The sequence below is a fragment of the Panulirus ornatus genome, chromosome 11, assembly GCF_036320965.1.
Source record: "Panulirus ornatus isolate Po-2019 chromosome 11, ASM3632096v1, whole genome shotgun sequence".
NCBI classification, from domain to species: domain Eukaryota; kingdom Metazoa; phylum Arthropoda; class Malacostraca; order Decapoda; family Palinuridae; genus Panulirus; species Panulirus ornatus.
In genome coordinates this window covers 59,670,976-59,696,538 of record NC_092234.1, presented here as the reverse complement: position 1 = coordinate 59,696,538, position 25,563 = coordinate 59,670,976, and the positions used below count along the sequence as shown (strand labels likewise).

The following is a 25,563-nucleotide window of genomic DNA, read 5'->3' as shown; positions in this document are numbered from 1 at the left end:
CTTCACCTTTGCCTCCACAAGATAATGATCAGACATCCTCCAGTTGCACCTCTCAGCACATTAACATCCAAAAGTCTCTCTTTTGCGTGCCTATCAATTAACATGTAATCCAATAATGCTCTCTGGCCATCTCTCCTACTTACATACGTATACTTATGTATATCTCTCTTTTTAAACCAGGTATCCCAATCACCAGTCCTTTTTCAGCACATAAATCTACAAGCTCTTCACCATTTCCGTTTACAACACTGAACACCCCATGTACACCAATTATTCCCTCGACTGCCACATTACACCTTTGCATTCAAATCATCCATCACTATAACCCGGTCTCATGCATCAAAACTACTAACACACTCAATCAGCTGCTCCCAGAACACTTGCCTCTCATGATCTTTCTTCTCATGCCCAGGTGTATATGCACCAATAATCACCCATCTCTCTCCCCCCACTTTCAGTTTTATCCATATCAATCTAGAGTTTACTTTCTTACACTCTATCACATACTCCCACCACTCCTGTTTCAGGAGTAGTGCTACTCCTTCCCTTGCTCTTGTTCTCTCACTAACCCCTGACTTTACTCCCAAGACATTCCCATACCACTCTTCCCTTTTACCCTTGAGCTTCGTTTCATTCAGAGCCAAAACATCCAGGTTTCTTTCCTCAAACATCTACCTATCTCTCCTTTTTTCTCATCTTGGTTACATCCACTCACATTTAGACACCCCAATCTGAGCCTTCAAGGAGGATGACCACTCCCCTCGTGACTCCTTCTTCTGTTTCCCCATTTAGAAAGTTAAAATACAAGGAGGGGTGGGTTTCCAGCCCCCCGCTCCCATCCCCTTTAGTCGCCTTCTACAACATGCGAGGAATGCGTGTGAAGTATTCATATATATATGACATTCTTTTTCAAGGTCCAGGAATCACACCCAAACAGTACCATTGAGACTATCATGCCATTAAACATATTTCTCACTGACCTAACATCCAGTGACCTTATTTTCACACACTCTTCAAGGCACCCATGACCATTGCCCCTTATCCTACCTATGGTTCACTTCAGCTCATCTAGTTCCATCAGCTGCCATGTCCTCTCTTAGGTATCCAAAACATTCTACTTCCTCCAGCTTCTTTCTAATCAAGTTCACACTAAAATCACTTCTCTGCTAAAGTTCATATCCTTACTTTTACTGACCATTGTTCTTAACTTACTCCTTTCAAATACACTTACAAAATCAGACACCAGCTCTGGCAGTTTCCCATTCCAGTCTGCCACTAGAGCCATATCATCTGCAAACAAAATATGACTCACATCCCAGGGTATCCCTAACCCAATTAGACCTGCCCCTCTTTCCAGGACCCTTACATTTACCTCCATCACCACAGCATCCATAAACCGATTAGTCTCTAGCTGTCAAGTATAACAATAACAGAACCAGTCTACTACCCAGCACAAAGCCCCACATACTAATCTAAGCTTTACCTACAATGCTTCATGTACCATGGTTCAGTCCATTAATGGCATGTCATCCCTGCCATATACCAAATCATCCTAATTCTTTCAATCAAATGCATGCCTCTTGCCCTCCCAAATGTTCATATCCTAATATCCACAAATTCTCCTTCACTTGCTCCTTCCATCTTCTCAGTCTCCCTCTCCTCCCTTGCTGTTTCCATTTGTGACATACAGATCCTCTTTGTCAGCATCCTTCTCTCCATTCATCCTTTCAGTAAGTTCAGACCAATTCAGCACAACAAACGTCGGTCCTTTCGATAGGAAAATTCTCAGCATCACACGTTTATCTATAAGGCAGTCTCTCCTTACATGAATATCCCCCTTCATGCCACATACTGTTCTTGGGAATTTCAATTCCAGTGTATATACATTCCTTTCCTTTGCATTCACTGGCCAAAACTTACATCCCACAAAACTCTCAAGAAAGCTATACCTTCAAAAATATTTATCTTTACCCTCACAAACAATGACACAAACTCCTTAATGCATCCTAAAACTTAAAATCTTCCAAGCTGAGAATAACATCAGCCTTCAGGGTTTCATCCACTTCCTCCTTGTCCTCTACATTTAAACTCACACTTAAGCCATCTAGTCTTTATTCCACTGCTGCATCTCATAACCTTACTTCAGTTCACATTTACTTTCATCTTTCTCTTTCAATACTCTTTGCCAAATTCGTGTCATCAGCTTTTGGAGTCTAGCCTTGTTATTCATGAACAGCAAGTAATTCACCTTACATGTCACCCATCCCCAGCATACTTCAGACTTTCCTCATGTTCCAAGACCCTCATTATTACTCCCCTTACCACCCCACAGACCCAATAATAAGAATTAGAGGTTTCATCAAATTAGAAAAAGTTTGTACCCTTCATATATGCATTTAGGTGCATCATTAATGTGGCTTCCACCACTTACCTGCAAAGCTTTTTCTTGTGACTTCACCATGCGATACTCTGCATACTTGCGTACATAGTCGTATACATTACTTGTTGTTACTTCCACATTCCGTCCTCCACTTATTAACTCTACATTTGTGCCACCTTCCTCTGGGATCACATCAATACTGTCAAATATAAGAAAAAACTAGAACATATCTTTTTTTTTTTTCCGCTGTCTCCTGCATTTGCAAGGTAGCGCAAGGAAACAGACGAAAGAAATGGCCCAACCCACCCCCATACACATGTATATACATACGTCCACACACGCAAATATACATACCTACACAGCTTTCCATGGTTTACCCCAGACGCTTCACATGCCCTGATTCAATCCACTGACAGCACGTCAACCCCGGTATACCACATCGATCCAATTCACTCTATTCCTTGCCCTCCTTTCACCCTCCTACATGTTCAGGCCCCGATCACACAAAATCTTTTTCATTCCATCTTTCCACCTCCAATTTGGTCTCCCACTTCTCCTCGTTCCCTCAACCTCCGACACATATATCCTCTTGGTCAATCTTTCCTCACTCATTCTCTCCATGTGCCCAAACCATTTCAAAACACCCTCTTCTGCTCTCTCAACCACGCTCTTTTTATTTCCACACATCTCTCTTACCCTAACGTTACTTACTCGATCAAACCACCTCACACCACACATTGTCCTCAAACATCTCATTTCCAGCACATCCATCCTCCTGTGCACAACTCTATCCATAGCCCACGCCTCGCAACCATACAACATTGTTGGAACCATTATTCCTTCAAACATACCCATTTTTGCTTTCCGAGATAATGTTCTCAACTTCACACATTCTTCAAGGCTCCCAGGATTTTCGTCCCCTCCCCCACCCTATGATCCACTTCCGCTTCCATTGTCCATCCGCTGCCAGATCCACTCCCAGATATCTAAAACACTTTACTTCCTCCAGTTTTTCTCCATTCAAACTTACCTCCCAATTGACTTGACCCTCAACCCTACTGTACCTAATTACCTTGCTCTTATTCACATTTACTCTTAACTTTCTTCTTTCACACACTTTACCAAACTCAGTCACCAGCTTCTGCAGTTTCTTACATGAATCAGCCACCAGCGCTGTATCATCAGCGAACAACAACTGACTCACTTCCCAAGCTCTCTCATCCACAACAGACTGCATACTTGCCCCTCTTTCCAAAACTCTTGCATTCACCTCCCTAACAACCCCATCCATAAACAAATTAAACAACCATGGAGACATCACACACCCCTGCCGCAAACCTACATTCACTGAGAACCAATCACTTTCCTCTCTTCCTACACGTACACATGCCTTACATCCTCGATAAAAACTTTTCACTGCTTCTAACAACTTGCCTCCCACACCATATATTCTTCATACCTTCCACAGAGCATCTCTATCAACTCTATCATATGCCTTCTCCAGATCCATAAATGCTACATACAAATCCATTTGTATCTATGTAATTAAAAAATATACCACTTTAAGCATTCAGGGCAAGGTAAGCTAATGCAGATATAACCCCATATATTATTTTTTTTTCCCAAAAGAAGGAACAGAGAAGGGGGCCAGGTGAGGGTATTCCCTCAAAGGCCCAGTCCTCTGTTCTGAACGCTACCTCGCTATCGCGGGAAATGGCGAATAGTATGAAAAAAAAAAAAAATATTATCACTATAACTTAAGCTAATGCAGATATAACCCCATATATTATCACTATAACTTATCTCTCAAGGTAGCAGGTTATAATCTGTCTGTCCATAAGGAACTGGGCAACCCTAAGGTTAGCCAGCCTGCATGGTTGGGGGACCCAAGTTCTTCAAATTTAATTCTCAAAAAGGTGTATGCATCTATGCACATGATCCAAACCATAAAATGGGAATGGAGTCAATAATAGGAAAAATATGTACAATCATATCTCTAGACAATATTATAAGGTTGCGTGGCATGTAATATAAAGAAGATTGTACAGAGGAGGGTGGAAGTGTTAGAAATGAAATATTTGAGGACAATATTTGGTGTGAGGTGGTTTGACTAAGTAATGAAAGGGTAAGAGACACGTGTAGTAACAAAAAAGAGTGTAGTTGCGAGTGAGAAGAGGGTGTGTTGAAATGCTCTGGACACACACAATGAATGAGAGAGGAAAGGTTGAATAGAGGATATATTTGTCAAGAGGTGTAGTGGGAGACCAAGCCGGAGGTGGATGGAAGGAGCGAAAAAGATTTTGAGCGATCAGGGCCTCAATGTGCAGAAGGGTCAGAGTAGTGCATGGAACAGAGTGAACTGGAACAATGTGGTACACCAGGGCCGACATGCTGTTAACGTACTGAACCAAGGCATGTGAAATGTATGGGATAACCTATGGAAAGGTCTGTGGGGTCTGTATGTGGATAGGGAGCTGTGGTTTCAGTGCATTGCACATGACAGCTAGAGACTGAGTGTAAACAAAAGTGGCCTTTTATTTGTCTGTTTTCCTGGCGGTAACTTGTTTACACGGGGTGGTGATGCTTTTCCTGTGAGGCAGGGTGGTGCCGGGAATGGATGAAGGCAAGCAAGTATGAATACGTACATGTGTATATATGTTTATGCCTGTCTATGTGTATGTATATGTGTACATGTTGATATGTATATTTTGTATATGTACGTGTATATGCATGTATGTATATGAGCGGATGGGTCTTTCTTCGTCTGTTTCCTGGCACTACCTCGCTGACACAGATTAAAGAAATCAAGTACAATAATATTTTTCTATGTTGAAGGCTCCAATCATGGACAAAAGTCCACATCAAGGCCAGGCCATAATAGAAATACAGAGAGAATTATGAAATGGAAAAAGAAAGACAAGGGAAAGCATTTACTAATTTTTGAGAAAGTGAGAGACCTGTCCTTTGAAACTGCCACAGTTATTGGGAAAGACATGAGAAGGTAGAGAGTTCCAAAGCTTCAACATTTAGGGAAAGCAGGTATCAAAATGGCCCACCCTTGAGTTGCCAATGGCCACAAAATAATCACGTGACACAGCAGCTTGCTGAATACTGCGTGGTCTAGCTAGTGGTGGGGGCATACAAGCAGCCAGCTCTCAGGGGCAAAAATCAAAGTTATACCTAAAGAAGAGGGAAAGTGAACCAACATTGAGGTGTAGGGCAAGGGGGTCAAGTCTGGAAGTCAACCTGGGACAATTTATAAGTCAGACCACTTTTGACTCAACTCTGTCAAGTAGGGATACAGAGCTAGAACCACCCCAAATATGAGAACAATACTCCATACAAGGACAAATCAATCCCTTGTATAAACAAAGCAACTGTTCAGAAGAGAAGTTTTGATATCTAGACAGGACATCCAGCTTCTTCGAGACAGACTTAGCTATTCCTATGATGTGGGATTTCCAAGAAAGAGTGGATGTTACAGTAATACCGAGCCTGTTCATTGTGTCAAGAAAAGGAATTACATAACCATTAAAGGAGAGACAAGAGCTGTGAGGAGTTTTCAATGGAGAGGGGTAAAAATTGGGTCTTGTATGCATTAAACTAAACAAGATTTGGAGTACCCCACTGAGATATCCTGTCCTAATCTGAGTATACTGAGGAAGCTGTGCCAAATGAGATGGATATCACGTGAAAGAAGAGGGAACAGAAATGAAGGATGTGGATGAATGCAGTGTTGAGTCATCAGCATATGAGAGCATTGGATTATTTGTGGAGGAGAGAAAATCATTAAAAAAAGGAGAAAAAGTGCAGGGGACAGGATAGAACCTTGAAGGACACTGCTGTTGATGGAGAAAAGTTGGGAGGCTGATCAATCACAGAGATAGATTGGCCAGAGAGGAAGCTAGACATCAAGGAGCATAGTGAGGGAGGAAAGCCAAAAGAGGGGAGCTTAGAGATGAGACCCTTATGCCACATCCTGTCAAAAGCCTTAGATATGTTAAGGGCAACTACACAACTCCCCAATATCAATAATCAAAACACTGCGAAAAGGTCTGCAAGTTGGCTTAGCTATCTTAACCATTATGCAACTGCCACCCTGTTGCAAAATTAAAAATAAGAAAAAAAGAACTGCTCAAGCGAGTGTGATGGAAACAGGAACTAAAATTGAAAAAAAGAAGAGGAAAATATATATCTTTATAGGACAGTAGAAGGATAAGGATACAGAGCAGACAATTACATGGACAGCTATGTGAGTATTACCAAAGATTATAAATCAACAATGGTGGAATGGACAACCCAAGGGTTTCTTTCATACTAACTGTGATGACAAAGGCAAACTGATTTAGCACTTTAGTGCTAGCTGATAGTACTAAAGCCTAAATATAAAAAGCCAAGTCTGATATCATTTCATCATACTGCAGAGAAAACCCCTGGATATGCATTAGAAATGAAGCTTCAAACTTAACAAGAGAGTGCATATGAGATTACCTGAATGTAAGGTCCAAGGCCTTGAACACATCAGAGCCAGTGTCCTTGTTCTCTGCATCTAGCACCAGTTTCCGCAAACTCTCGTACATCACTGGATCAAAGAAGGCTAAGTCGTGGAAGCGGACAGGACGCCCCAGAATATATTTTAGAACGTGGCGGTTTAGGTAAATAGGACACAACTCGTTTTGTAGTAAACACAGCCCCAAAAGTCTGGTGAAAGTTAAAACAACTTTTAGTAACTAGTACAATAATATATGAAATACTGTAGAGGAAACAAAAATTTAACAGAAGTGTCAAAACTACAATGAAAATGACAAATGGTAATGATACTCCATGTTATATGCTAAAAAATATCTGCCACTGACCTGCCGACATTACGGAATGCATTAAGTCTCTCAGGAGTAGGTCGACTCTGCCGAGGAGAATAGAAGCCTCTCTTGCCTGGCTGGTAAAACAATGGAGCACTTGCATCCTCAGGTTCCTCTCCACCTTCATCTGTATCTGTTAACAAAGATAAACCAAAGAGCAAATAAATCTTAGATGAATTTATGTAACTGCCTATTTAGCTCATTCTCCATGTAATGAGGCAGTTCAAGTATAAGCAGCCTCGCAGCTCCTTTACATATTTCTTTGAAAGCCTTTCAGCTCCTTTACATATTTCTTCACTAACCACCCTATAAGATTAGGGACCATATTTCCACAAAATTATTTCTTCTAAAAGGTATATATAGCCTGAACTGTAAGCAACATGTCTGCAACCACCTTTAATAAGTATTACCACATGAAAGATAATAGTTTTTCTCTATGCATGTCAACCATTTTCCAACTTCGTGTGTAATACCAGGAATAGGCAAACATAACTTCATTCACCTGCATCCAATCTCTATCATATATAATGTACCTAAACTGGGGCCCATATCCAGAGACAAGCCCTACACAATACGCTGTGATTTCTGCCATTGTTCAGCCCACTATCATCATGTCCCCTCCCAAATTCCAAAGCAATCCAATTCACTCAATAGCATGCATATCACTCATTCTCTTAAATGTTAAGGCCATAATACCTCAAAGCCTCTAAACCCATTAAATGCCAAGTGAATGCAATATTGCAAATTAAAAAACAAAACTTCAAATTTTCTGAACTCATTACATATAAAGGGGGCTAATGGGGAGGTAATAACAAGTAGTGGTGATGTACAAAGGAGATGGAGTGAGAATTTTGAAGGTTTGTTGAATGAGTTAGATAATAAAATGGCAGATATAGGAGGCTTTGTTCGAGGTGGTGTGCGAAGTCAGAGGGTTAGGGAGAATGACTTGGTACACAGAGAAGAGGTAGTAAAAGCTTTGTGGAAGATGAAAACCGGCAAGGCAGTGGGTTTGGATGGTATTGCAGTGGAATTTATCAAAAAAGGGGGTGAATGTATTGTTGACTGGTTGGTAAGGATATTCAATGTATGTATGATTCATGGTGAGGTGCCTGAGGATTAGCAGAATGCATGCATAGTGCCATTTTACAAAGACAAAGGGGGTAAAGATGAGTGCTCAAATTATAGAGGTATAAGTTTGTTGAGTATTCCTGGGAAAATATATGGGAGGGTATTGATTGAGAGGGTGAAAGCATGTACAGAGCATCAGATTGGGGAAGAGCAGTGTGGTTTCAGAAGTGGTTGAGGATGTGAGGTTCAGGTGTTTGCTTTGAAGAATGTATGTGAGAAATACTTAGAAAAGCAAATGGATTTGTATGTAGCATTTATGGATCTGGAAAAGGCTTATGATAGAGTTGATAGAGATGCTCTGTGGAAGATATTAAGAATAAATGGTGTGGGAGGCAAGTTGCTAGAAGCAGTGAAAAGTTTTTATCGAGGATGTAAGGCATATGTACGAGTAGGAAGAGAGGAAAGTTATTGGTTCTCAGTGAATGTCGGTTTGCGGCAGGGGTGCATGATGTCTCCATGGCTGATTAATTAGTTTATGGATGGGGTTGTTAGGGAGGTGAATGCAAGAGTTTTGGAGAGGGGGCAAGTATACAATCAGATGTGGATAAGTGGGCTTGGGAAGTGAGTCAGTTGTTGTTTGCTGATGATACGGCGCTGATGGCAAATTCGTGTAAGAAACTGCAGAAGCTGGTGACTGAGCATGGTAAAGTGTGCGAAAGAAGAAAGCTGAGAGTAAATGTGAATAAGAGCAAGGTTATTAGGTACAGTAGGGTTGAGGGACAAGTAAATTGGGAGGTAAGTTTGAATGGAGAAAAACTGAAGGAAGTGAAGTGTTTTAGATATCTGGGAGTGGATTTGGCAGCGGATGGAACCATGGAAACGGAAGTGAGTCATAGGGTGGGGGAGGGGGCGAAAGTTCTGGGAGCGTTGAAAAGTGTGTGGAAGGCGAGAACATTCTCTTGGAAAGCAAAAATGGGTGAGTTTGAAGGAATAGTTGTTCCACAATGTTATATGGTTGCAAGGCGTGGGCTATAGATAGAGTTGAGCAGAGGTGGGTGGATGTGTTGGAAATGAGATGTTTGAGGACAATATGTGGTGTGATGTGGTTTGATTGAGTAAATAATGAAAGGGTAAGAAAGATGTGTGGTAATAAAAAGAGTGTGGTTGAGAGAGCAGATAAGGGTGTTTTGAAATGGTTTGGTCACATGGAGAGAATGAGTGAGGAAAGATTGACAAAGAGGATATATGTGTCACAGGTGGAGGGAACGAGGAGGAATGGGAGACCAAATTGGAGGTGGAAAGATGGAGTGAAAAAGATTTTGAGAAATCAGAGTCTGAAAATGCAGGAGGGTGAAAGGCGTGCAAGTAATAGAGTGAATTGGAATGATGTGGTATACCGGGTCGATGTGCTGTCAATGGATTTAACCAGGGCATGTGAAGTGTCTGGGGTAAACCATGGAAAGTTTTGTGGGGCCTGTATGTGGAAAGGGAGCTGTAGTTTTGGTGCATTATACATGACAGCTAGAGACTGAGTGTGAACGAATGTGGCCTTTGTTGTCTTTTCCTAGCGCTACCTCACGCACATGAGGGGGGATGGGGCTGTCATTTCATGTGTGGCGGGGTGGTGATGGAAATGAATAAAGGCAGCAAGTATGAATTATGTACGTGTATATATGTATGAATTATGTACGTGTATATATGTATATGTCTGTGTATGTATAAATATGTATACGATGAAATGTATAGATACATGTGTGGACGTGTATGTATATACATGTGTACGTGGATGGTTTGGGCCATTCTTTCGTCTGTTTCCTTGCACTACCTCGCTAATGCGGGAGACAGCGACAAAGTATAATAATAAAATAATAATCACAAATGAGGCCTGTTGTCACTCTGTCCCATCCTCATCATCTTGCACTTCCTTGAAATGAATCTAATCACCCATTCATTCATCAGAGCAACTTTTGGGTCTGTCCATGTTCCCTGTAGGCTGAATAAATCATTATCATTCTTTATCTCCCTCATGACGTATGTGGGTGTGCTGTAGAGGGAGGGAGTTTTACACATGTGGGGCCCCATCACTTGAACGTTCTCTACAATCATACAATCAGTTTAATCTATGTATGCTGTTTGCATTAAATGTCCTCAGTCATTCCTTTCCATTCATCCACTATTCTTATACTATATAGTATTTCTCTACTTCCTCTTTAGCAAGTTTTTTAATCAATTTCATGCTATGCCCTCTGGTGGCCCTTTCCCTACATCTTTTAAAGGACTATTCACAGTCCAAGCCATTCATCTGTTTTGAAAATTGAAAGACTTTGATCAGGTCACCGTTTACTCTTCTTGCTCCCAAGGTCAGCAAATCTAAAGGCCTCTAATCTTTCTCTGTAACTTAGCTTTCTTAATTCTTGCACCATCTTTGTTGCCCTCCGGACCTTCTCTACCAGCTATGTGCTTTTTCCGGTGTGGTGACCAAACCTCTCATGAGAATAATCTAGTTTTGGTCTTATGTATGATAACAGCTTGAAAAATATTTCATCATCTAAAACCTTACTGTCTCTCACACAGGCAATTTCTCCACTGATAGTCTCAAGTGTGCCCGTTCCTGGTCTCTTCATTTACAGGTATGATGTTTGCCCTTTCCATTTCCTTGGAAATATGACTCCACTCATCTTTGTCATAAGCCTTCTCCCAATCCATAAAAGCTGCATACAACTTCTTATGTTCTGCAAGATACTTTTCTACCCACACATCCTCTAAGTTTCCAAAAATTCCCTTGCTCTTCATTTATTCTGCATTCAGTCACTTCCATCACTCTATTAATCGACAATCTTGCATACACTTTTCCTGGTATACTTAACAGAGTTGTTCCCTATAACTGCTACATCCTTAGCACCTTTTCCTTTGAATAAAGGAACTACAATAGCTTTCAACCAATCCTCAGGCACACCCTTCTACTTCCAGTTCAAAGGTGGTGTCTGTGCTTATGTTAATATCAATGCACCTGTCACATGCCTCAAGGACCTTGAGTTCCCAAACTTTGATGTTATGTAGCTTAAAGTCTATCTCCTAAATACCATATTTCTCTTCTGTTTTGCTTACTGCTCTCCTTATGCTACAAATCTTAAACCTTTCTTCAACTATCTAAATTTCTGACATGAGACTTCCATCTTCTCACCAGCAAGCCAAGATCCTCTACTCATGGAATTTCAACATTCACCAAAGGTAGGTAGAAGTTGAATTCCTCCCTTACAGATAGTGATGGAATCGAAACCCTTGCATTCTCCTTTTTTAATAATCTAGAACAAATTATCACACAGCCTACCCATATTCCTGACTGCTTTGACCACTCTCCTAATATTCTGGATTCATTTTTAATGTTAGTCTTGTAACTAGGTCGTTATATTTGACACCTTATAATGTTAGGGTTATGACTGGTTCCCATTGTAATTACATGATCTCGCCCCCTGTTGATTCATCTGATCATACTCTATTAAATGTACCTATTCTAACGACACCTCCCCATCCAGAAGCCCCTTTTTAACATAAATATTGGCACCTGAACAAAACTGACTGGGAAAATGTCAAATGCACTGGAGGGGTTACTGGTGTGGGAATGAAAGCACATGTCCCCTACTCCTCCAAGAAGGCCTCTTATTCCAACCCATGGTTCAAGTATTCCTGTTCTGCATCAATTCAGGCAAAGGATCAGGTATATCAGGCTTGATAACCTCTCCTTCCTCCGACTCCTATTTTAGTATTTCTCACTGCCCGTAATCATTACAAGTACATTATCCATGAGGAAAAGCATTCCTTTCAAAGAAAGTGAGATAACATCTCCTCATCATTCATCAATAGGCCTTTCTGGTCTCTAGCAAAGGGCACTGCTTACAACTTCTGTTGCTCTATCTTTCCATCACTTTCCCATCCTGACAGTACTGTAGATGTCTCTCCCACAGACAAAGCAACTCTCTGTTTCCTGTTTCTCCTCTAACTACACTGGATGACTATAACATTTCTTTATCTTCTGATGCTCCTCTTACAAATCCTATGCCTCTCTCCATAATCTCCTTTTGGACAGTCCAAAAAGCAGTCTCCTCTTTTGGATCACAAGCAAGGTTTATGGTCCTGATGGCATCCATCCCCATGTAATGAAAGTGTCCCTCTGAACTTGCAACTGTGCTTGCTTGTAAGTTCTGTTTCTTTTTTAAAAAACGAGCTCCTGTTCTTGGAAGTGTACACTGATAAATCCCATCCCTATGATCCCATTGCTTTGACATTTACCATTTCTAAAGTCTATGAATTTCTTCTCAATTCCCATATCTTTAAACATCTTGAATCTCAGTCTTCTCTCTGACCACCAGTTCAACTAATGTCTGGTCATCATCCCTGAAAGATTTTGGGGAATCTTATTTAGCTGCCTTGACAAATTCAAAGCTTTTGACAGGTTTCAGCATCTCTAATCTCTCTTCTTTTGGCTTTCCTTCCTCACTTTGCTCCCTCATCAGCTTGCTCACTAGGTGATCTTTCTCCGTGATTGTTAATGGATCAGCCTTCCCCTTTTCCTTTATCAACAAGGATTCTGTCCTATCCTGTGCACTTTTTCTCCTCTTTATCTACAATTTCCTCTCTTCCACAAATACCAAATGTACTCATATGCTGATGACTCAAACACTACATTCATCTACATCCTGCAATTCTGCTCCTCCTTCTCTCATGCGATCTACATCTAGTCTTGACACAACTTCCACAATAAACTCATACTTGTTCATGATGTCTCAATGGGTTAGGCATTGGTATTACTGTATAAACTGTATAAACAGTTCTGAGAATCTGAGAAACATGGTTGTAATGGTTGATATGGAATGTGATGAAATTGGTTAGATAGTTGGTAAATGGGGAGTGCCTGGAATAGATGAGAATTGAAGTTATCTTTGGATGTCTGTGCTGAGAGGAGTTTATTCCTTGCAAACACCTTTTTTAACATAAGATGATCCACAGGTATACATGGATGATAAATGATGGAAGAGGAGAGCAAAGGGCTTTGATTAACTATGTGGCAGTGGATGAAAGACTGAAAATGGCCATGCTAGATGCTAGAATTGTGAGAGGATCTTTTGAAAATTCTGACCATTTTGTGGTTCTTGTGGGGATGAAGATCAGAGAGAAATGGAATTATGGTGCAAGGAAGAATGGAGACATAAAAGTGCTGGCAAGAGAGATGAATCAAAGAAAATGTAAGGAGGAATATGAAAGGAGGGTGACCGAAAATTTAGATGGAAGTGCAGTGAATGTAGGGATGCAGTTATGTGTGAATGAGGTGTTTGAAATGTTTAGAGAAATACTATCAAAGGCTGTAGAATTAGCAGCTGAATGCAAGGTCATGAGATACAGGAATAAAACAGGCAATGCATGGTGGATGGAAGAAATTAGAAATGCTGTGCAAGAGCATATGGTAAATTGCTCACGAGGAGTGTACCAGTGGAACTTCAGCAAAGGAGGAGGGAAGAATATAAAATGTGTAAGCAGAATGTTAAAAAGCAGTTAGAGGAAAGCACAAAAAGAGTAAACGAGAATTTTGGAAGAGAGTTGAAGGAAAATAAGTTTTTCTGGAAGTAGATGAAAAAGGGAAGATGTGGATGTAAGAGTGGTTAATGTTAATCTAACAAGTAAGGAAGGGGAGCTGCTGAATCCAAAGAAGAAAGTAAAAGGAAGCTGGAACGAGTATTTCAAAGAACTGATAAATGTGGGAGAAAGTGAGGCAGCAGATGTTACATGCATAGGTATGGAGGATGGAAGGAATAGGATATAACAGTAAAAAGGGAGGTAAGAAGGGCAATAGTTACACTGAAGGTAGGAGAGGCACCTGGAGTGGATGGGATTATGGCTGCAATGCTGGAGTATGGAAGAGAGTGTAATAGAGTGGATGCATCTCATTTGAAATTTAGCATGGAATCAAGGATGTTCCTGGGAAATGGGTGAAAGCTAATATTATATCTTAATTCAAAGGAAAAGGTGCTAAGGATGTATGTAGTATTTGTAGGAGAATAAGTCTGTTAAGTACACCATGAAAAGTGTATGCACAAATGATGACTGACAGAGTGATGGAAGTGACTGAATGCAGAATAAGTATGGAGCATGGGGGTTTTAGGAGAAGTAGGGGAAGTGCTGATCAGATTTTTATGCTAAAGATGACAGTGGAAAAGTACTGAGCAAAAGGTAAGAAGCTGTATGTAACTTTTATGGACCTGGAGAAAGTGTATGACAAAAGTGTATGACAGAATCAAGAGGAATTTTTTTTTTAGGATGTGTTAAGGCCATATGGGGTAGGGAAACAACTCCCTTAGAGACGCAGTTAGCATTCCTGACTGTGACACATTCATGAGCCACCCAGGGTCGAGCGCATAGGTTCAAATCCTGGTTGCGGCAGTTGATTAACAGTCAACCCAGCTGTTCATCTACCCCTAGGCGTTGGTCAATAAAAAGGGTACCTGGCTTATGCTAGAGTGATCTGAAGAGAAGAGGTTGTGAAAGTTTTGCACAAGATGAAATCTGGCAAGGCGGCAGGTTTGGATGGTACTACAGTTGAATTTATAAAGAAAGGGGGGTAACTGTGTTGGTGACTGGTTGGTACGGATATTCAATGTATGTATGGATCATGAAGTACAAAGTACAAAGGCAAAGGGGATAAAGGTGAGTGTTCAAACTATAGAGACATAAGTTTGTTGAGTATTCCTGGAAAATTGTATGGGAAGGTACTGATTGAGAGGGTGAAGGCATGTACAGAGGATCTGATTCGGGAGCAGAGGTGTGGCTTCAGAAGTGGTAGAGGTTGTGTCAATCACATGTTTGCTTTGAAGAATGTGAGAGAAATACTTAGAAAAATGGATAGATTTGTTTGTGGCATTTATTCATCTGGAGAAGGCATATAATAGGGCTGACAGAGATGCTTTGTGGAAGGTCTCAAGAGTACATGGTGTGGGAGGTAAGCTTCTAGAAGCAGTGAGACGTTTTTATCAAGAGTGTAAGGCATATGTACAAGTACGAAGAGAGGAGAGTGACTGGTACCTTGTGACTGTCGGTCTGTGGCAGGGTTGTGTGGTGTCTCCATGGTTGTTTAATTTGTATATGGATGGTGTAGTTTGGGAGGTAAATGCAAGAGTTTTGGAGAGAAGGGTGAGTATGCAGTCTGTTGGGGATGAGAGGGCCTGGGAAATCCGAGTCAATTATTGTTTGCCAATGATACAGCGCTGGTGGCTGATTTGAGTGAGAAACTACAGAAGATGGTGACAGAGTTTGGAAAAGTGTGTGAAAGGAGAAAGTTGAGGATAAATATGAATAAGAGCAAGGTTATCAGGTTCTGCAGGGTTGAGGGACAAGCTAGTTGGGATGTGAGTTTATATATATCTGGGAATGGACTTAGCAGGAAATGGAACCATGGAAGTGGAAGTGAATCATAGTGTGGGGAAGGGGGTGAAGGTTCTGGGAGCAATGATGAATGTTACGAAAGAGAGAACGTTATCTCAGAGAGCAAAAATGGGTATGTCCAAACCATTTCAAGAAACCCTCTTCTGCTTTCTCAACCACGCTCTTTTTATTACCACACATCTCTCTTACCCTTTCATTACTTATTAGATCAAACCACCTCACACCCCATATTGCCTTCAAACATTTCATTTCCAACACATCCACCTTACTCCATACAATCCTATCCACAGCCCATGCCTTGCCACCATATAATATTGTTGGAGCTGCTATTCCTTCAAACATACCCATTTTTGCTCTCTGAAATAACATTCTCTCTTTCCATACATTCTTCTTCACTCCCAAAACCTTCATCCCTTTCACCACCCTATGACTCACTTCCACTTCCATGGTTCCATTTGCTGCTAAGTCCACTCACAAATATCTAAAAGATTTCACTTCCAATTTTTCTCCATTCAAACTCACATCCCAACAAACTTGTCCCTCAACCCTGCTGAACCTAATAACCTTGCTCTCATTCACATTCATTCTCAACTTTCTCCTTTCACCCTTAATAAAAACTTCTTGTTCCTTCTAGCAGCTTACTCTTAAGACCTTCAACAAAACATCTCTATCAACCCTATCATATGCCTTCTCCAGATTCCTAAATGCCACTTACAAATCCATCTGTTTTTCTGAGTATTTCTCACATACATTCTTCAAAGCAAACACGTGATCAACACATCCTCTACCGCTTCTGAAACCACACTGCTCCTCCTAAGTCTGAAGCTCTGTGCATACCTTCACCCTCTCAATCAATACCCTCCCATACAGTTTTCCAGGAATACCTAACAAACTTATGACTCTGTAGTTATTAGTATGTCTGAGGTGGTGGGAACAAGGAGAAGCAAGAGACCAAATTGGAGGTGGAAGTATGGAGTGATAAAAATTTTGAGCGATCAGGGCCTGAACATGCAAGAGGGAGAAAGATGTGCAAGGAACAGAGTGAACTGGAACGATGTAGTATATCAGGATTGACGTGCTGTCAACGGCCTGAACCAGGGAATGTGAAATATCTGGGGTAAACCATGGAAAGGTCCATAGGGCCTGGATGTGGATAAGGAGTTGTGGCTTTGGTGCATTATGCATGACAGTTAGAGACTGAGTGTGAACGAATGTCGCTTTTTTTTGTCTGTTTACCTGGTGCTACTTTACTGATGTAGGGGATGGTGAAGCTATTTCCTGTGGGGCAGGGTGGTGCCAAGAATGGATGAAGGCAAGCAAGTATGAATATGTGCAGGTGTATATATGTATTACTACCTCTTCTCTGTTTACCAAATCATTTTCCCTAACCCTCTCACTTTGCACACCACCTCGACCAAAACACCCTATATCTGCCACTCTATCATCAAACACATTCAACAAACCTTCAAAATACTCACTCCATCTCCTTCTCACATCACCACTACTTGTTATCACCTCCCCATTTGCGCCCTTCACTGAAGTTCCCATTTGCTCCCTTGTCTTACGCACTTTATTTACCTCCTTCCAGAACATCTTTTTATTCTCCCTAAAATTTAATGATACTCTCTCACCCCAACTCTCATTTGCCCTTTTTTTCACCTCTTGCACCTTTCTCTTGACCTCCTCTCTCTCTTTTATACATCTCCCACTCAATTGCATTTTTTTTTTTTCCCCCTGCAAAAATCGTCCAAATGCCTCTCTCTTCTCTTTCACTAATACTCTTACTTCTTCATCCCACCACTCACTACCCTTTCTAATCAACCCACCTCCCACTCTTCTCATGCCACAAGCATCTTTTGCGCAATCCATCACTGATTCCCTAAATACATCCCATTCCTCCCCCACTCCCCTTACTTCCATTGTTCTCACCTTTTTTCCATTCTGTACTCAGTCTCGCCTGGTACTTCCTCACACAAGGCTCCTTCCCAAGCTCACTTACTCTCACCACCCTCTTCACCCCAACATTCACTCTTCTTTTCTGAAAACCCATACAAATCTTCACCTTAGCCTCCACAAGATAATGATCAGACATCCCTCCAGTTGCACCTCTCAGCACATTAACATCCAAAAGTCTCTCTTTCGCGCGCCTGTCAATTAACACGTAATCCAATAACGCTTTGCGGAAGATGAAAGCCGGCAAGGCAGCAGGTTTGGATGGTATTGCAGTGGAATTTATTAAAAAAGGGGGTGACTGTATTGTTGACTGGTTGGTAAGGTTATTTAATGTATGTATGACTCATGGTGAGGTGCCTGAGGATTGGCGGAATGCGTGCATAGTGCCATTGTACAAAGGCAAAGGGGATAAGAGTGAGTGCTCAAATTACAGAGGTATAAGTTTGTTGAGTATTCCTGGTAAATTATATGGGAGGGTATTGATTGAGAGGGTGAAGGCATGTACAGAGCATCAGATTGGGGAAGAGCAGTGTGGTTTCAGAAGTGGTAGAGGATGTGTGGATCAGGTGTTTGCTTTGAAGAATGTATGTGAGAAATACTTAGAAAAGCAAATGGATTTGTATGTAGCATTTATGGATCTGGAGAAGGCATATGATAGAGTTGATAGAGATGCTCTGTGGAAGGTATTAAGAATATATGGTGTGGGAGGCAAGTTGTTAGAAGCAGTGAAAAGTTTTTATCGAGGATGTAAGGCATGTGTATGTGTAGGAAGAGAGGAAAGTGATTGGTTCTCAGTGAATGTAGGTTTGCGGAAAGGGTGTGTGATGTCTCCATGGTTGTTTAATTTGTTTATGGATGGGGTTGTGAATGCAAGAGTTTTGGAAAGAGGGGCAAGTATGAAGTCTGTTGGGGATGAGAGAGCTTGGGAAGTGAGTCAGTTGTTGTTCGCTGATGATACAGCGCTGGTGGCTGATTCATGTGAGAAACTGCAGAAGCTGGTGACTGAGTTTGGTAAAGTGTGTGAAAGAAGAAAGTTAAGAGTAAATGTGAATAAGAGCAAGGTTATTAGGTACAGTAGGGTTGAGGGTCAAGTCAATTGGGAGGTGAGTTTGAATGGAGAAAAACTGGAGGAAGTGAAGTGTTTTAGATATCTGGGAGTGGATCTGGCAGCGGATGGAACCATGGAAGCGGAAGTGGATCATAGGGTGGGGGAGGGGGCGAAAATTCTGGGAGCCTTGAAGAATGTGTGGAAGTCGAGAACATTATCTCGGAAAGCAAAAATGGGTATGTTTGAAGGAATAGTGGTTCCAACAATGTTATATGGTTGCGAAGCGTGAGCTATTGATAGAGTTGCGCGCAGGAGGATGGATGTGCTGGAAATGAGATGTTTGAGGACAATGTGTGGTGTGAGGTGGTTTGATTGAGTAAGTAACGTAAGGGTAAGAGAGATGTGTGGAAATAAAAAGAGCGTGGTTGAGAGAGCAGAAGAGGGTGTTTTGAAATGGTTTGGGCACATGGAGAGAATGAGTGAGGAAAGATTGACCAAGAGGATATATGTGTCGGAGGTGGAGGGAACAAGGAGAAGAGGGAGACCAAATTGGAGGTGGAAAGATGGAGTGAAAAAGATTTTGTGTGATCGGGGCCTGAACATGCAGGAGGGTGAAAGGAGGGCAAGGAATAGAGTGAATTGGTGCGATGTGGTATACCGGGGTTGACATGCTGTCAGTGGATTGAATCAAGGCATGTGAAGCGTCTGGGGTAAACCATGGAAAGCTGTGTAGGTATGTATATTTGCGTGTGTGGACGTATGTATGTACATGTGTATGGGGGTGGGTTGGGCCATTTCTTTCGTCTGTTTCCTTGCGCTACCTCGCAAACGCGGGAGACAGCGGCAAAAAAAAAAAAAAAAGTATATATGTATATGTCTGTGTATGTACATGTGTACATGTACATGTTTGTGCATTTTGTATATATGTGTATGTGAGTGGATGGGCTGTAGCTGCCCATGCCATCTCAGCTGGAAAAAATTAAACGAACACTGTTTGATGGTGTAAAAGCCTTTTATAGAGGAAAAAGTGAATGTGTAAGAGTGGAAGAAGTTTCTGTATACATGTGGGTGCGAGGTAGGGCTGTGTGATGTCACTATGGCTTTTTAATGTATATATCAATGGAGTGATGAGAGAGATGAAAGCAAACCTAGGGAAAGGAGTTAGAGATAGATGGAGTGTGGCAGGGAGGTATGCTGGCTAGTGGAAAGCCTGTTTGAGGATGGTACTGTGTTGTTTGCCAAGAATGATGAGTTGAAGAAGGCTGTGAGTGTGTTTTATATGTGTAAGTATAGGCAATTGAAGGTAAAGGCAAATAAAAGTACAGCAATGACATATGAAAGGAAACAAAGAGAAAGTATAGATTTTACAAAACCATATAGAGTGAAAGAAAAAAAGTGTACTAAACTGTGTTTTGGATGTGGAAGGAGAAAGATTGGAAGACATGAGAGAATTCAAGTAGTTAGGAGCTGTCTTGGTAAGTTTGGTGATAAGGAAGGAGAGATAAGGTAGACAACAAGACTGGGTAGAAGAGCCACTGGGTCCCTTAATATAATAAGGATGGGTAAAGGTGTAAGTATGAAAAGGAAGAAGAGTCACTGAGTCCATTAATAGAATAAGGATGGGTAAAGGTGCAAGTATGAAAAGGAAGAAAGGTTTAAGGAACAGCATAGTCCTCCTTACCCTGACCTATCCAGCTTAAACATGGACATGGAATGAGTCTCAGAAGTCAAGAATCCAGGCTATGGAAATGAGCTATATGAGAGGAACATATGGTATGACTAAATGGAATGAAGAAAGAAATGAGGAGGTGTATGAGAGATGTGGTAGAGTTGGAAATGCAAAGGGAATTAATTGTGAGGTGGTAAAGTGGGTGAAAGGTAATACTTTGAAGTGATTTAGGCATGTGGAAAGAATGCAAGACTGGAATTTTACAAGGAGAGTGTTTAATAGTACAATTAAAGGAGTTGATGTGAGAGGATGACCACCTGTGACATGAGGAAACAGAGTGGCAGAATACTGGAAGGAGAGAAATGGTGGAAGAATGCATGGAATGGTGTATGTGAGGGAGACATGTAAGGACAGGGAAAGTGGAGACTCTTTTGCCGTGGCCACCCCCTTGATGGGAGGTCCCAGAGGGAATGGGCATCAGAGATATAGTAATAATTTTATGGGCAGCTTAACAGCTGATACTATTCCCATCACTTTATCTCCTCAAATGAGATTCTCAACAGTTATCAACAGAAAAGTTAAGCCAATTAGCTCTGGTAATCTGGCTTCAATGTACTGTTGTGATGACCAAGCTACATATTAGTACTTGTCATAATGTTATGTGTTTGTATAGTTCATGCTAAACACAGAAATAACATTTCTGTCAAGACTCCAATGTTCATACAGCATCAAATGTCTTTACTATTCTATCCTTAACAACTATGAACCAACCATTTCCTATAGTCCTGTATATCTTCTCTATCAACAAATTTGTCTTCAAACTATATTCTGTTCTAATATACTCCTAAAAGCCCATGTGATTGACAGCTAACATTAAGACATTCTTTCTAATGTTTATCAAGATACCTTGATGTGAAGGAGAATATTCAGGAGTGTGGTCTCTTCCCTGGGCAAGAATTAGATCAACTGCCTCATCCACCTTTTGGCGAAGAGCATCCTCACTTGCTGAGAGCAACAGTAACTGAGCATGAGTCAGCTCCAGCAACATCCCAGTAATTTTGCTTGCTAAGGACTGTTGAAGAAGATAAACAATTATGAAAAGAATTATGAACTAAAATAACTGCAATAATTAATCATTCATTTAACAACTACAATCCTCAGGTAGTAATATGTTACTTTGCATTTCCTGTTACATGACTTAACAGTAATGAGTACAAAAGGGATTTTTTCAAGCCTTACTGAGTTTCCTGCCTAAGTGTGATAGCGTCAAGAACAAATGAGCAATAAAGAGAAAAATATTGACCAACAAGGGATGAATGTAGTGGGCAGCTACTCCCTTCTCTGACCTGTCTTAGCCAAAGCAACACAAGTACTGACATCAGGCAAAGAGCTTTCATTGGTCAGACAAGGGAAAAGCCATCTTTCATATTTATCTCTTACTTGTTAATTATCTTTCTTCTTTTTTCTCAGACTTTTATACATAAACATAGACTATGCAATACTGTCTGTACACTTGAGAATGTGAAATCAGTCATGAAATGTGCTATTGTATACCTAAAAAGAATTACATTCCTGGTATGTACTACAGTTTGGTTCTACTCTTAATATGAACTTTGGCCAGCCTATTGGTAATCTAACTAAACAGTATAAGAGAATCTTTTGACAAGTTAACAACATCCACATAAAGCTGATCAATGCTGAATTGGCAGTCATATTTAGTGAAATTTTCTTTTTCATACATGATCGATCATATACACACTCACAGCTCCCTATCCACATCCAGGCCCCACAGACCCTTCCATGGTTTACCCCTGATGCTTCAGATGCCCTGGTTCACTCCACTGACAGCACGTCGACCCCAGTATACCACATCGTTCCAATTCACTCTATTCCTTGCATGCCTCTCACTCTCCTGTATATTCAAGCCCCAAACACTCAAAATCTTATTCACTCCATCCTTCCACTTCCAATTTGGTCTCCCACTTCTCCTTGTTCCTCCACCTCTGACACATATATCCTCTTAGTCAATCTTTCCTCACTCATTCTCTCCATGTGACCAAACCATTTCAACACATCATCTTCTGCTCTCTCCATCACACTCTCTTTATTACCACACATCTCTCTCGCCCTTTCATTACTTACTCAATCAAACCACCTCAAACAACATAGCGTCCTCGAACATTTCATTGCCAACACATCCACCCTCCTCCATACAACCTATCTATAACCTATGCCTCACAACCATATAATATTGCTGGAACTACTATTCCTTTAAACATACCCATTTTTGCTCTCTGAGAACATTCTCTCTTTCCACACATTCTTCATTGCTTTTAGAACCTTTGCCTCCTCCCCCTCCTTATGACACACTTCTGCTCCCATGGTGCCATTCATTGCTAAGGCCACTCTCAGATATCTAAATCACTTCACTTACTCCAATTTTTCTCCATTGAAACTTACATCCCAACTAAGTTATCCGTCAATCCTGCTGTGCTGAACCTAATAACTTGCTTTTTCATAGTAACCAACTTCTGCAGTTGAGAGAGAGAGAGAGAGAGAGAGAGAGAGAGAGAGAGAGAGAGAGAGAGAGAGAGAGAGAGAGAGAGAGAGAGAGAGAGAGAGAGAGAGAGAGAGAGAGAGAGAGAGAGAGAGAGAGAGAGAGAGAGAGAGAGAGAGAGAGAGAGAGAGAGAGAGAGAGAGAGAGAGAGAGAGAGAGAGAGAGAGAGAGAGAGAGAGAGAGAGAGAGAGAGAGAGAGAGAGAGAGAGAGAGAGAGAGAGAGAGAGAGAGAGAGAGAGAGAGAGAGAGAGAGAGAGAGAGAGAGAGAGAGAGAGAGAGAGAGAGAGAGAGAGAGAGAGAGAGAGAGAGAGAGAGAGAGAGAGAGAGAGAGAGAGAGAGAGAGAGAGAGAGAGAGAGAGAGAGAGAGAGAGAGAGAGAGAGAGAGAGAGAGAGAGAGAGAGAGAGAGAGAGAGAGAGAGAGAGAGAGAGAGAGAGAGAGAGAGAGAGAGAGAGAGAGAGAGAGAGAGAGAGAGAGAGAGAGAGAGAGAGAGAGAGAGAGAGAGAGAGAGAGAGAGAGAGAGAGAGAGAGAGAGAGAGAGAGAGAGAGAGAGAGAGAGAGAGAGAGAGAGAGAGAGAGAGAGAGAGAGAGAGAGAGAGAGAGAGAGAGAGAGAGAGAGAGAGAGAGAGAGAGAGAGAGAGAGAGAGAGAGAGAGAGAGAGAGAGAGAGAGAGAGAGAGAGAGAGAGAGAGAGAGAGAGAGAGAGAGAGAGAGAGAGAGAGAGAGAGAGAGAGAGAGAGACTCACTGAGAAATGGAAAATACAAAGTGTCAAGCACTTTTGTATATCATGTCGTCACGATTTAGTACAGATAAAAAGAACCAGACTATGATAAACAGACCACAGGGGCAAGCATATGTGTGAAGAAGCAAGTAAAGGCATTAAGGTAAAGGTCACCCTTGGTGACCTCACCTCTCTCAAGTTACAAAATCTGGTTACCCTATGTTCTTTGAAACAATTAAAATTTTTTGACTCATCGGGTTATCGCATTTCTATGAACCAACATTTTGATCCATACTGACATCAATACTATGCCTGATAAGAAACTATTCAACTATATATAAAGAACTGAAATACTGTATGCAACAACCTTAGCAGTGCTCCAGTCATTCTGATGAATAAATATGGAATTAACTAATCCATTATTCTCATTCCAAAGGAATCTACATTTCCCTGCTACTGGATGTAATGCACTCTTTGACAGGAGCCTTTAGAAAAATCCTGGGGTAATTATGAACAAAAATGCGGAATAATTCTAAAAACATTAACTGAGAAGAAAAATAAAAAAATCCACAAACTATGAAGAGTACTTGCAATATTTCAAAACCATCATGGATGAACAGGATAATAGGACTAATTTGCCAAAAGGGTAGAATATTTAAGAAATCAAAATCAATGGAAACTAATGAAAATCACCAAGTATCAATCAATATCTAAAGAGAGTGTAAGAAGGTCATAAGAGAGTAAATATGTGGAAGAAAAAAGAATTTCCTTGAAAGTTAAGAATAATCCTGAGGAATTCTTCAAATATATAAGACAAGAGAAGACAGTAAGGGAAGGAATTGGACCATTATGAAAAGAACTTGGCACACTAACTAACATACTAAATCATTTTTTCAACTCTGTATTCACAATTGAAGAAAAATCTTGAACACCACAATCAATGAAAATGTTTTAAGGATCTGACGAAGAAGAGTTGAAGGTTTAAGAAATAAAGAGCTCTGAAGTACTTAAATACCTTGACCAAATAAATCCTTAAAAATCCAATGGCCCAGATAACTTAGCTCCAAGATTTTCAAAGGTCAGAAGACAGCTAATATATATGCCCCATAACAAAAATACTCAACTAATCTTTATTGGACGGTCAGGTGCCAACTGACTGCAAATAGCAAATGTTACTCCTACATATAAAAAAGGAGACAAAAAGTGTGCCTTGAACTACCACCTAATTTGCCTTACATCAGTGTTAAGCAAAACGATGGAATAAATAAAGTTTTTCATATATATTTGCCATTTCCTGCGTTAGTGAGGTAGCGCTAAGAACAGAGGACTGAGCATAAGAGGGAAAAATCCTCACTTGGCCTCCTTCTCTTTCCTTCTTTTGGAAAAGTAAAAACGGAGGGGAGGTTAGAGAAATAAAGAGCTCTGAAGTACTTAATTACCTTGACCAATTAAATCCTAAGAAATCCAATGGCCCAGATAACTTAGCTCCAAGATTTTCAAAGGTCAGAAGACAGCTGATATACCCCATAAAAATATTCAATAAATCTTTATTGGAAGGTCAGGTGCCAACTGACTGGAATATAGCAAATGTTACTCCTATATGTAAAATTGGAGACAAAAAGTGTTCCTTGAACTACCACCTAATTTGCCTTACATCACTGTTAAGTAAAACGATGGTAAAAATAATTTTTTTTCATACATATTCACCATTTCCTAAGTTAGTGAGGTAGCGTTAAGAACAGATGACTGAGCCTAAGAGGGAAAATCCTCACTTGGCCTCCTTCTCTGTTCCTTCTTTTGGAAAAGTAAAAACTGGAGGGGAGGATTTTCCAGCCCCCTATGGCCTTATATGACAAGCAGGAAATATGTGGGAAGT

At 40.9% G+C, this 25,563-nt stretch overlaps 1 protein-coding gene across 1 annotated transcript in view; it reads right to left on the bottom strand.

Annotated features, from left to right (window-relative positions):
- hyd (E3 ubiquitin-protein ligase hyd) overlaps positions 1-25,563 on the bottom strand; it is a 312,986-nt gene that overhangs the window by 16,412 nt on the left and 271,011 nt on the right. Inside the window, exons 31-34 of the mRNA XM_071667186.1 lie at positions 21,318-21,483; positions 7,237-7,372; positions 6,872-7,081; positions 2,432-2,579 (exon numbers count right to left, since the gene is read on the bottom strand). Of these exons, the coding sequence (XP_071523287.1) occupies positions 2,432-2,579; positions 6,872-7,081; positions 7,237-7,372; positions 21,318-21,483 (660 nt within the window). The remainder of the gene's footprint in view (positions 1-2,431; positions 2,580-6,871; positions 7,082-7,236; positions 7,373-21,317; positions 21,484-25,563) is intronic.